This window comes from Lynx rufus, unplaced genomic scaffold (genome assembly GCF_022079265.1).
Source record: "Lynx rufus isolate CCGP_SWC_20201006 ecotype Redwood Valley unplaced genomic scaffold, mLynRuf1.p SCAF_2, whole genome shotgun sequence".
NCBI classification, from domain to species: domain Eukaryota; kingdom Metazoa; phylum Chordata; class Mammalia; order Carnivora; family Felidae; genus Lynx; species Lynx rufus.
The window spans coordinates 122370069-122382914 of NW_025814834.1; the positions used below are offsets into that span (position 1 = coordinate 122370069).

At 53.0% G+C, this 12846-nt stretch overlaps 1 protein-coding gene and 1 long non-coding RNA gene across 2 annotated transcripts in view; one reads left to right on the forward strand and one right to left on the reverse strand.

Moving 5' to 3' along the window:
* The first annotated feature begins 302 nt into the window (after nt 1-302).
* Nucleotides 303-1053, forward strand: LOC124514551 (uncharacterized). Its single transcript, XR_006962625.1, has 2 exons — nt 303-473; nt 719-1053. It is a non-coding gene; the product is annotated as an uncharacterized LOC124514551 (long non-coding RNA).
* Nucleotides 1054-2360: 1307 nt separating this feature from the next.
* The window catches only part of PTGFRN (prostaglandin F2 receptor inhibitor), an 83863-nt gene continuing 73377 nt past the window's right edge, over nt 2361-12846 (reverse strand). The window contains exons 7-9 of the mRNA XM_047082600.1: nt 10452-10559; nt 5634-5939; nt 2361-4106 (exon numbers count right to left, since the gene is read on the reverse strand). Coding sequence (XP_046938556.1) covers nt 3940-4106; nt 5634-5939; nt 10452-10559 — 581 coding nt within the window. The 3' untranslated portion in view covers nt 2361-3939. The remainder of the gene's footprint in view (nt 4107-5633; nt 5940-10451; nt 10560-12846) is intronic.

Below are 12846 nucleotides of genomic sequence, written 5' to 3' on the forward strand. Positions count from 1 at the left end.
CGGGGGAGTGTGGGGTGGGGGGCAGAGACCAGCAGAGAGTTGGGGCTCCCGAAGCCGGTGGCCTGGGAAGGAGCACTGTTTTTCTATCACAGGGGCCGGCACCTTCTGGACCAGTTTGGCTCCAGACTGGGTCATGAGTCAGAAAAGCCGTTGTGTTCCAGTCACGATAAGGTCACAGAACCTTGCGTTTGTTTCCTCATCCGCAGAAAGGAACAACGTCCAACTTCCCCCTCTCATGACGAGAGACCCATAATGTCATGAGAACTTACCAAAGAACCAGGAGACCTTCCTCGGCAACAGGATCCTGGCCCCCAGCTTTCCGTGTGGTGGGGCTCTCAGTACTGATCCTGTTAAATCCACTTCTATCTTTAGTGAAAACCTACAACGTTATTGCCACGAGTCAGAGAGATCGGAAGGTGTTAAAGCTGCCACTGGCATTCGGCCGTGATGCCTCACGCAGAGGGGACCAAAAGGTAACGAGACCAAGTTCCTCACACGACTTCAATTTAAATTAAACTTCCTTTAATGAAATAAAAAACAAACGGTGCATTGCATAATATCTGTGGTCACAGTATAAAACAATACAATTAGTTCATGTAACATCGGGTATGGACAAAAATACACGAGACCCTTTATTTGTCTACGTAAAATCTGGCAGATCCTTCTGTGCGACGCTAAGAAAGACAGAGAGTCAACTTTTTTTTTTTTCTCCTCCTAGCGATCTGCGCGCAATATTTATCACGGAGAATTTGGTCAAACAGCAGAGGAGGACTTACCGAAATCCCAGATCCCTTCTCCCTCTGCTGCCATCGGTGAAGCTAAAAAAAAACACAAGTTTTCTGAAAGTAGCAAGTTGTGTAGTATTGCTTATTATTCCTGCCCAAAAGGCTCAGTCTTTGGCTCACGGATGTCAGTGACAAAATCATGGCTGCAGGCAGTCTGTAAAGCAAGAAGCGAGAGCCACCGGGGGAAACAGACAAGGGTCTGGGCAGAAGGGATGTCCTTTGCCGGGATCTTAAGGAAAAGCCGCGTGGGGGGGGGGGGGGGAGGGGGAGGGAAACACACAAATAAATACATTTCTAAATTAACATTTAAATCCAGTTGGTGAGTCAGAGTTCCATCGTCCCATGAAAAATCCGAAGCGTTGTTAAAAAGTCAGAGTTTGCATTTTTTTTCTTTTTTCTTTTTTAAAAAGTGAACAGTGTTATGTAAACATCATGAAGTAAACAATTGAAAGTAAATTTGAGGCTTCTATCTGAACATAGCTTAGGCTCTTCCTGGGGGCTGTTTTTATGATTAGTTAAAAAAAAAAAAAAAACAAAAACAAACCCAAACTGTTTATAAAGTTTCTTTTTGTTAAGAAGTGCAATTTCATCTGTGTGAATTGTGGCTAGGTTCTTCTTCTGTTCACACCAGTGCCTCTGGCAGGAACCCCCTTCCAGAAGAGCACTTTGGGGGGGGGGAGCCGTATTTGGTACAGCAAGAGAGTGTATCTCACATATTTAAAAGGACACACATTCCAGGCCAGTTTCTGGCCCTGGATGGAGTGAGGTCCCTGGTACAACACCCTGGGATTTCTTCCTCCTCTGTACCAGCCCCTAGGCGACTGGCAGTGTGGCCAGCCCCACGATCACAGGGTGGGGTTGGGGTCAATGCCTTAGCAACCCCAGCCTCGAGCTGCAGTGGCAGTTTGCAGTCAAACGCTCTGCCACGGAGCGATACCCCCAGCAGTGGCGGTTTGAGAGCAGAAGGTACAGCATGTGAACACCTGTCACTTGCCGTGTGTCTGGCGTGACCCATCCATGGTTTTACGCATACCTGGGGCCACCTGGCCACACTCACAGCAAGGTACCCTTTGCTCTACCAAGAAGGGCCTGCACTACGACAACCCTGAACCTTCTTTTAATGGTGATAACTGTGTGGACTCAAAGGGCACTGGTGTCCCTAACGTAGCACCTGTGAATGTGTGTTCCCTCTTCCGTTCCCGTATATACAATCACCTGGGACCCACCTCCTCTGAGATAGCATAGTTAAGAAACAACTGGTAGAAAAGACCCAAATCTAGTGCCATCAAGGCCTCCTCCTGTTCCTCTGGTCACCCGTGCTCGGGTGGGGCAGGTGCTGGGCTTGGAACTCACTTGTGCCACTACCGTTAACACGGCGTCTACCGTGAGTGGTCCCCTAGGTGGGCAGGACAAAAAGGGAAGCGGGGTGGCAATCTGCCTCCTGGGGGTGACTCAGTGACAAGGGCAGAGTGGGCTGTGTGTGGGCAGCGCAGGGAGGGAAGCAGCGGGGACGATGGTGAGCCGGTGGGCGGGGGAGTGTGGCTCGTCTGGCCCCTTGTGACAAAGAGCCGCACATGAATGGCCATCATTTTGTAGGACTTTATTGCTCAAAACAAACGAATCTTTTTTCCCTTCGGAAGACAGAGCAGCGTGAGATCCGTCAGAGCCAGGATGAAAGCGCAGAGGATTGCAATGCGGGGCATGACTCACCAGTGAGCCTCAGAAAGCCCACTGGGATGCTTCCGAAAGGCCAGTGCTATGCAGGGGCAGATGCCTCGGGGAGCAGAGGAGCTCTTTTGGTCCGCGTCCTACTCCGGGTACGAGCGGTCAGGCAAAATGGATTGCTCTCAGATCTACTTTGTAGGCTGTTCACACGGCAGTAAATTGCTGGTTTCCTTCGTGTTCCTAACAGGAAAGCAAACATACCACAAAGCGTACCCTTGCTCGCTGACCCCCGGCGGGGGGTCTTACGACGACTTGAAGGGCTGAAAAGGTCATGGAAAATGCACGGTTCTTCCAGGCAATTTCTGATTCTGTGAAGTCGGTCAGTCTTGCAAGCAGCAATACACCTTCACATTAAGGAGCCCAAGCAGCCACGAAGGACGTGGGGTACACGTGTGGGTGCCCCTCGGTGGCCGAGGCCTTCACCTTCCACGAAGGGCAGGAGAGGGGGACGGAGGTGACGTCCTCCTCCAGACACAGCCCCGGCACCCCCGACACTCCTGGCCCGAGCCGAGGACAGCTGACCCCCCAGGACTCTCTTCTGTACTCCCTGGGGCCCCCTGAGGCACGGCGGCCTCAGAACCATCGGAGTGAGGGCCTGCTCCTTCCCTTGTCCCCAACCTCGTCTTCCTTGAGGACCTTCTTACTGCCCCGGACAGAGGTGGCTGTGTATTTTTCTTCATATTCATTCTTAAGGCTAAGGTGGCAAGATAAGGTGCTTGGTGGGGAGCCAAATTCTAGATTCCAGGGCCATTTCAGCACGCTCACATAAAGCAAATACGAAAGAAATGGAAAGGGGGCAGAGAAGCAAAAAAAAAAAAAAGGAAAAGGAAAAAAAAGCATTTGGGCTCAGTAAGAAGTTACATACTGCAAGTTTAGATTTCAAATGTCTAAACCCCTGAAAATACGGGGTGGGTAGGGTAGTCAAAGCCACGAATGAGCCTGCGGCACAGGTCTGTGTTGTCGCTGGGCCGGGGTGGACGGCTTCGTCTAGCGGCCCTCCTAACACGGGCCCGACACGGAAGCTGGCTCCCGGCGGGCAGCTCTGTCCTCCCCTAAGACAAAGAACTCTGAGAGCCACCGTCCTTCCTCACCGCGACCCCTCGAAACCAAACATACGAACACACACAGGTCAGAGATCTATAAACCGGTAGGAGAAAAAAATTAGACAAAGGGTAACCATTAAAAAGCCGCAGCCGGGAACACACACACACGATTGTTCTACCAGAAAGTGCCGTGGGAAGAAGAGTCGTGGGCTGGTAAACGTGTCCGCGCTCAGAACTTGACATGCGGGGGGGAGGGAGCGCCCGGTCCCACCTGAGATCGGAGAGGACTGGTTTCTAGTGTCACACACTGCGCGTGAAAAAGATCGCGGTCCTCCTCCCGCCCCGTCGCTCCTAGACCGCCCCTGTCGCGGCTCCCCCGGCGTGGCCTAGTCCATTTCCATGGACATGAGGCGGCGGCGCTCACGCCTTGTCTCCTGGACCTCCTTCTTACAGCACCAGTGGGAGCTACAGTACCCGATGAGGCAGGACAGGAGCCCGATGACGGTGGACAGGCCCACGCCGATCAGCAGCGGGTACTTGAAGGCGTTCAGCACTGGAGGGAAGGAACAGGGGGATGCCGGTCAGTGGTGCGAGGAGGCGGCCTCGGGAAGCCTGCCCCCTCCCCTCCCCTCCCCTCCCCTCCCCTCCCCTCCCCTCCCCACCCAAGCGGGTGTCCCCGCGGGGCCCAGCTGGCACTCAAGCTGTCCCCAGCACCTAGCGCAGTGCTCCGGGCAGGAGCCCTCTGATCTGCCCACAAAGTGAGCACATGACACCCCGCCCGGTTCTGTGGGGGAGAAACAAAAAACCGGGAGAAAGATTTCGTTCGTTTGATGTCTCTGAATGTCAGCTTGCTTTTTAGGGTTTTGGCAGGAGACTGATTTTTAAAAGTCAGTATAAGGGCGCCGCACATTCAGCAGCAGATGCGTCCTTAAAAAAAAAACAAAAAAACACAACACTGTTCATACATCAATTCTGTGCATCGAATAACTGAAGTGTACTAGTGGGGCTATTTTAAGTAACACTAGAGTCGATTATCCAGGAAAGTGAATAATTCCCTCCCTTGTTCAGGAAATCTGGCTTTTCAAATGGAGCTACTTGAAACAAGGAATTTCTGCGATGCAAACAGGGGATAAATGACGAAGTTTCAGGAATGCACAGACACGGTACGGACCGCACACCCCCAAATCCCAAGTCCCTTCTCCCAGAAGCAGCAGCACTCTTGGCGCGGGTGCTAGCACGCCTGCCGGCAGCTGGCATTTAATGTCGCTCACCTTTCGGAAGAGCCCATCGTACGGCAGAGGAGACAGAGAGCCACAGAGGCTAAGGCATCCGTGGACAAGCTGGGGCTCCAGTTCCAGTCTCCCCCACACTGACATCTCCTCAGGGACACCCACTCAAAGCTCTCCCCTAACCCTCAGAGGCGCCGGGGCTTTAATTCTCTCCGGGGAATTTCTCCATTAACGTGTACTCTCAAGTTTTTGCAGAGAAGACAGGTTTCTCATTAGCCCAGGAACAGCTGCCCCCGCTCTGGGATGCTCGGGGAACAGAGGGGTGGGAAGGGGGCCCTCCGACCACCTAGTTAGAATGACTCTGGAGGTCGGTGTGGGCCAACAAAGCAGGGAGCCCCTTCTCGTCCCAGGGTTCCGGAGAGAACCCCCTGCATGCTAATGACACCAGTTGGACCCTCCCTTTTCCAAGAAGCAAAACCAAGAGGGCAGGAGGGGCAGGAACCCACTCACCACCTCTCCCGGGGCCCTGAACCCACTCCCTTGATGCCGTTCTCTGGCTCTGCCTGGCAGAATCCATGCCAGCCCCGTGACAGGGAAAGTGGGTCTGCACACAATTCGGAGAAACCATCAAACGTCTCTCCGGTAAGTCCTAACCACCACCTCCCGGTGGCGGCTCGGGCACATGATGCCGCACCTGGGGTAGCAGCAAGGCCTCCTTCTGCGTGCCGGCCCAGGGTAGGTCTACAGAGAGAGAGAGGGCCGGGTGCTGGGTGGCACATTCCTCGAAGGGCGGCCACCTGACCCTGTCGGCCGCCGCACAGCCCAGAGACGTAACCGGACGTCCTCCTTACCATCCATCTTCACAGTCACAAAGATGGGCTTGGAGTAGATCTCTGCCTCCTTCTGCCAGGAGCCTGTTGGGGACCTCACCCATGGGGTCACGGAGCAGTAGTAGTTGCCAAAGTCCTGGTCCTCGGAGCCATGGACTCGCAGCAAGAATTCCAGCACGCCGACACGCTCCAGGCTGAGCTCGCTCTTCCGGTCTCTCTCGGCCGTGGTCACAATCCCCTTCCGATCCAGAGAAGACAGGAGGACGGGAGCCTTGTCCAGACCGAAGGAGTGCACCGCGAACCAGGACACGTCAAAGGCCATGTCGTCTGTGGATTACAGACCACGCCAAAACCCCGGGTCAGCGCAACGGGCAGAAACGCCACACGAGGCTAACACGTGCGTAACCTCGCCAGGGGCCAGCGCTGGCCTGTATGCCATGGGTCTCACTGGATCCTCGCGACCCCGCGATGACGGCCCTGTCACACTGCCCGCTCAACAGCGGGACCAAATACCTTATTCGAGGTCACAGAGCCAGGGGCGGGAGAATGTGTGGCTTCACCCAGGGAGCGTAGCTGCGGACTCTGCCCTTTTTTTTTTTTTTTTTTTTTTTTTTTTTTACATTTATGTAGTTTTGAGAGAGACAGAGCACAAGCGAGGGAGGGTCAGAAAGAGAGGGAGACAGAATCCAAAGCAGGCTCCAGGCTCCGAGCTGTCAGCACAGAGCCTGACGCAGGGCTCGAACTCACAAATCGTGAGATCATGACCTGAGCTGAACTCTGACACTTAACTGGCTGAGCCACCCAGGTGCCCCGACTCCGCCCTCTTTTTTTTTTAATTCATTTATTTTGAGAGAGAATGGCAAAGGGAGAGTGAGCAAGGGAGGGGCAGACAGAGAGGGGGAAGAGAGAATCCAAGCAGGCTGCTGTCAGCGCAGAGCCCGATGCGGTGCGAGAACCCACGATCCAAGAGCAGGAGTCGGACGCTTGACCGACTGAGCCACCCAGGCGCCCCCGGAATCTGCCCTCTCTACCCTGCTGCCACCGCCCAGCCCAACGGGCACCCCAAACTGTCTCCCACAGCAGTGTTCCTTGACATTTCAGGCAGAAGAGCCCAGACCCAGAGGCCGCTAACCGCGGTCAAGAACAAAAGGTACGTAAAGTGACCTGTACACAATTCAGTGTCAACAGTTTAGATTTTATTGTTCTCAGTCCTTTTCTTCCCCGGCCGAAGCACTCAAGTTCCAGACAAGAGGGAAAAAAACGTCAAACTGAGAAAACTGAACACAACTTAACAGTCCCAGAGAGGAATACTACTGAACCTTAAAGTACCCTGCAAAACGAGGGCTCTAACAGCGTCAAATAAATGAAGATGGGCATCTGACAAAGAAGACTGGTACAAGAGGCAGTGCTCACAGGGTGTGAAGTCAGAGCACACGCCATGAGCCCCTGACCTCTTCCTCTGGCCGTTCCCAGTGGAGCAGCAGTGTCAGAACTGGGACACATCCAGCAGGCAAGAAAGGACCACGAGGCCACAAACACGGTTTTCTTTCTCTGTGTTTAAATGTTTATTCACCTCTCAGAGCCAGTGAGAGAGAGACACAGAGCGTGAGCAGGGGAGGGGCAGAGAGAGAGGGAGACACAGAATCCGAAGCAGGCTCTAGGCTCTGAGCTGTCAGCACAGAGCCCGACGCGGGGCTCGAACTCATGGAGTGTGAGATCAGGACCTGAGCCGAAGCCGGACGCTCAACCGACTGAGCCACCCGGGCGCCCCCAACACCGTTTTCTCTCAAATTCACTTGACAAGGCTTTCTGCATACATGTGAAATTACCCCACGCCCGTTAAACAAAAAGTAACATTTATTCACGAGTGAAAATACACTGGTGACCTCCAATAGCACTACGTCAAGGCAAACGGTATTCAGGTGCTTACGTATTAAAAGAAAAAAAACAAAAGCAAGACTTTGTACAAAATTATCCACATGGTTAAGTCCTTTCCAACTTGCTCTGGAAATGCTAAGTGCCAGAGCAAACCTCAGCTCCCTACCCACAGGATGACAGCTCTCCACGCCAACGCTCAAAATACCTGCTTTCCCTCCCCCTCGTCCGCTGCGGCACTTGAGCAGAAAATCGGATTGTTCTCAGTGTGTGGGTCATCTCTTGCCAAGAAGACCAACTCCCCGGGGGAAGGGGGGGGGGGCAGAGGAAGTGCTGTCAACATCCTCACGCCCTCACGGTGCCAGGGCAGAGGGGGCCCCCGGGATCATGGTCACGTGCTCAGTGCAGCTGTCGCCTGCGGACGCGGGGCGGTTACCGAAGGCAAAGTCACAACTGCTGTCCCCGTTATGTGGGCTCCGATTCGTGCCCCAGTCCCGCCGCGCCTCACAGAGCTGAGGCCGGCCTGGAGGGCCAGGCTCCCAGGCTGGACCAGTACTGGCGGGCCACGTGGCCTGGAGGAGTGACTTAATTCCCCGAGGCTCAGTTTCCTCGGCTGTAAAATGAGTATCAACAGCTTCACCGTGGTTAAGTTAGCTATCTCTGCAAGATGCTTAGAACAGCACCTCGCACGTAGGAAGCGCTCACTAGCCCTACCTCCACAGTACGACACACACGGTCCACAAACAGGTGCTAACAGGGAGGGCGTTAGCGCCTGTAGCAGAGGCTCGCGGTGCCCGCCCCGACCAGCTGCTGACGGTGCTGACTGCTAACACTCTCACACCCGTGCCCTCTTGCCGAGGGTCAGCCTCAGCTGACGGAAGCCACCTCCTGGAGGTTAGGAAACACCCTTGCTCCCCAACCGTTCAGCCCGTGAACAGTGGCTGACTGACGGCGGGCATCTAAAAGCCCAGTCCCTCACCTCAAGGAGGCCATACTCTGTGGTACAACCCACACACCAGAACTCCCCGTGGGGAGTTAAGACTCGTTCTGAAGTCACGTCTTTGCCTGGCTTCCTTCCCTTGCCCGGCTGGACTCCCTCACTCCCTGGGTGCACAACTTCAATTAATCACTTGCACACCTGTCTCGGGGCTTTGCTTCTAGAGGGCGTGACCTAAGACACTGCCTCTAAAGGGCCACACGATCTGCCCCGTCCCTCCCCTTCTGGGCACAAGAGCGCCTTGGCGCTTGGCCCACGTATGTGATATGTCCTTTCCAAAAGAGAATTCCTTCACGGCCCATCGGATGCATGAGGAAAAACTGAATTATAGCGTGTGCTTAATTATTCAGAATCTTCCACCCACACCGTCCACGGGTGCAAAGTTCTGGAAAACTGTGATCTGCATGATAACAGCCACCTATAGCTTCGGTAATTACCCTGGGGGAAAAGACTCTTATATTAAGGGCATGATTAATATACGGGGACCCATTAATTTGCTGAGCATGAACATTTACATGATTTATTTTTGCACATGTCACAAACGAGCTTCAAGGGTAAACATGGTACCAACCGCTGAAAAGGGTGTACCTCCCCTCCTCCTGCCAGCCTCTACTACTTTCACTTCCGTTTCTACTTCTGAATCCAACTCTGTCCCCCCCTCCCCCCCAGTCCACATCTCAGCTTATTCGAGACCGAGGCACCCTACCCCGCACCTTGAGAACAGAGCTAACCAACTGGTGGCTCGGAGGGACTTCTTTTCTTTTTCACCAATTCTTCTTTCTCCCACCTCTAAACCTCAACCATGTTGAGGCTCCCTGCAAGAACCAATTCGGTATCAACCAGCTAGTCCCGGGGTCCGTAACCTGCAGCCCGCAGGCCAGACCCAGCCCACCACCTATTTTTGTCAATAAAGCTTCGGTGGAACACAGCCAAGCGCATTTGCTTACATACTGTCCGCGGCTGCTCTCGCTGCGGAGGTGACTGCTGCGGAGGTGACTGCTGCAGAGGTGACTGCTGCAGGCCTCCCACGAGGCCAAAAATACCTCTCACCGGAACCCTTTATGGAACATAACTGCTGACCCTGCAGTAGTGGCTACCCGAACCGCGGGCCGGAGGGCCTGCGGCCACCCAGGCCTCCGCTGCTCGATGCCAGAGGGATCATGCCGTTCACTCTGGTTTCCCTGCAGGCCGTCCTCGTGTTGCTTACAACCTGCCCTGAATACAGAAAGAAAACCTGCTTCCCGTGCCCACCCCAGGGCCACGCATCCAGTGGTCTCTGCGCAGAGCTCGATTCCTTTCAAACCCTGCGGGTCTAAGTGTCAGGCGAAGACACCGACTGGTGTCTTACAACAGGTGTAAGACTGATGGCCCACGGCTCCCAGGCGTCCTGTTGGCAGTGCTAATATTTTTTGCAAAGAAAAGGTTTACAAAGGTTTCCCAAGAATTTAAACAATAGCACCGCCTGGTCGCTCGCCCCATTTACTCTGCTCTGTATTTCATCACAGACTTAACACCACCTGATATTACGTTATATGGTGATTTCTGTCTCCTTAATCAGGTGGCAAGCTCCGTGAGAAGAGACGTGGAGTGTTCTAGTGCCTCCTCTATTCCCAGCACCTGTTGACAGAAGACGCTCAATGCATCTCTGAATGAATAAATGAATGAAAGACCAGGGAAAGGGGCTGGACTCTGCTGGTAGGTTTCGAAGCAGCTTGAATCGGCCCCGGAAGTGGCCCACTGATTGCCTTGAGAGCTCATGTTCCAGTGTCTGGAATCATCTAACGCACAGATGCCTCCATCGACAAGTATTTATTAAACACCTACTGAGTACCAAGTCCTGAGCTAGGCAATTTGGGATCAGCAGAGAGTCTAATCCCTGGCCTCCAGGTCTACGCAACACAGTGGGAAGACACGAGACACATTCAGGGAAAGCAACATGGAGCAGGAGGCAAGACAGAGAGAAATACCTGGATCCAGCGCTCCTCCTTCAACAGCGATGATACAAAACAGCTTGATCAGATCTCCCCGGATAACCGACGGTGTGTCTGAATGCACGGAGGCATTAAATATAGGACCTGGAAAACAGGGATGGCACCTCATTATTCCCGTTCACACTCGTGTTTAAATTCCATTCCTGGCGCTCTAATGGCCATCTAAATGTGGCCCGCCTTCCTTGGACCTGGGCTAGGTGGCGGTCTAAGGTGGCTTTGCTTCTCTTCAGAGAGACACGTGCATCACGCACAGTCAAATGAGCGTCCTCTTCATTATAGCCACCACAGAACTCTTCCTACAGAATTACTTTTGCTTCTGGCTTTTCCCGTACCTCTTCTCTGATGAGAACCGTGGTCCCATTCGAAGGCCACCCCCACCTGCCAGCCTGATACAGCCTGGGTTGCTTCTGCTTCTGTGCGGGTCACCTCCAGGCCAAGGTGGCAGGAGAGCAGAGGGAACAGGACTGGACTGGGGACACTTCTGGCCCCCGACGGGGAGAGCGGCCTCGCTGTGCTGGGGACAGGGGCTCTGCCGTTAGGAGGCTGAGATCCAGTGAGCAGACCAACTTGCCAACAATGACGACACTGTAGGGGGCACTGGCGGGCACCACAGGCTCCAATCTGTCAGGGGAAATCGAGGCAGCATGGGTATTGCTTCAAAACACTACCCACACAGGATCGGTCTTGCACACCTTCCTGAGAACACCTCTCCTTGACTTTCAGTTTGCTTTAAAAAAAGAACTTTTTCCTTCTTCCAGAGGCCAGAAGATGGTGCTACTCAAAGTGTGCTAACTGTATAGGGCACAGGTACTCCAAGCTTTCGAGTTGTGAGCACAAAAATGAGCAACAAAATTCGAAGTATAAAGAGTGAACACATAAAGAGAATTTAGTGCTAGAATTTCGTAATATTTGCCACAGAGTCAGTTAGATGCATCTGACTGTAGATATCATTGCTATTATGCTATTTGATTACTAGACATAAGTAAGTGACTTATTAAATTAAAAAAAAAAAAAGAATGCCAGGGCGCCTGAGTGGCTCATTTGGTTGGGCGGCTGACTCTTGGTTTCGGCTCGGGTCATGATCTCACGGTTTGTGAGTTCGAACCCCACGTCGGACTCTGCACTGATAGCGCGGAGCCTGCTTGGGATTCTCTCCCTCCCCCTCTCCCTAAGAATAAAATATGGGGCACCTGGGTAGCTCAGTTGGTTGAGCTTCTGACTTTGGCTCAGGTCATGGTCTCATGGTTTGTGAGTTCGAGCCTCACATTGGGCTCACTGCTGTCAGTACAGAGCCGGCTTCAGATCCTCTGTTCCCCTCTCTCTCTGCCCCTCCTTTGCTCATTCTCATTCTCTTTGTCTCTCTCTGTCTCTCTCTCTCTCAAAATAAAAATTAAAAAAATAAAATAAACTTCAAAAAAAAAAGTATCCCTTTGCACGGCCGCAATCTGGCTCCTATCCTCTTCACTCCTTTTACTCCTCGGTTTTATGTGGCAGCATTACGTAGCTTTCAGCCAACCTGATCCGAAGAGCTCAGTATTTACCTCATTCTAATTTCTAAAATCTCAGAACAGGCAAACCTGAAGAAGGTTCCAGAATACCTATGGGACTTCTCTTGGGTTTCCTGGGAAGCAAAAAGAGATGGATGGCCCTGGACACAGATTCTGAAACTCATTCAAAGCTAAAAATATTGTGATTACTATCTTTTAAATCAGATCATCAAAGAGGAGGAAGTACTTTTTTTTTTTTAACACCTAAAAGAAATGACCGAGAAAGAGTGTGAAGGTCATGCGAACCAACGAGGCAGAGTCGAAAAGGCTGTATTTTCACTTCACCGTGAGCGGGAAGATGAACTGCTCGGATTGCTTTCCTCACACCAAGGACCAGAGTGGTCTGTTCTGCTGGGAGAAAGGCAAAGGGCGGGTGGAGGAGACGGCAGCCCAGGGGGGTGGGGCAGCCCTGAGCAGGTTGTGGGGAGAGTTCAGATGAACCACGGACAGCAGGAGGGCATCAACTCTGGGGGCAGGGCAGGGGGATCATGACAGAATGCCGGTCCCGGGCATGGGGAAAGGGACGAAAGCAGAGAGAAGAGGGAAGCCTGACCTACGTGTGGACGGCCTGCCCTTCAATTAACTGCTCTCCCAGCCACGGTTTCCACAGGTCCTGACCAGCCTGGATTTGATCTACCTGGATGGCTCCCTGGGAGTGCACGTTAGTAGCAGCCAAGGTGACCCGTGAGGACCACACGTTTTCTCTGACTAGAAACAGAGCTCCACCAAGGGGCTTTCTGGAAGTGTCCAGCCCCCTTCTGACAGACCACAAAATGGTAATAAAACAGGAAGAGCCTCATCATGGATTTAGGTTTCTAAATTTG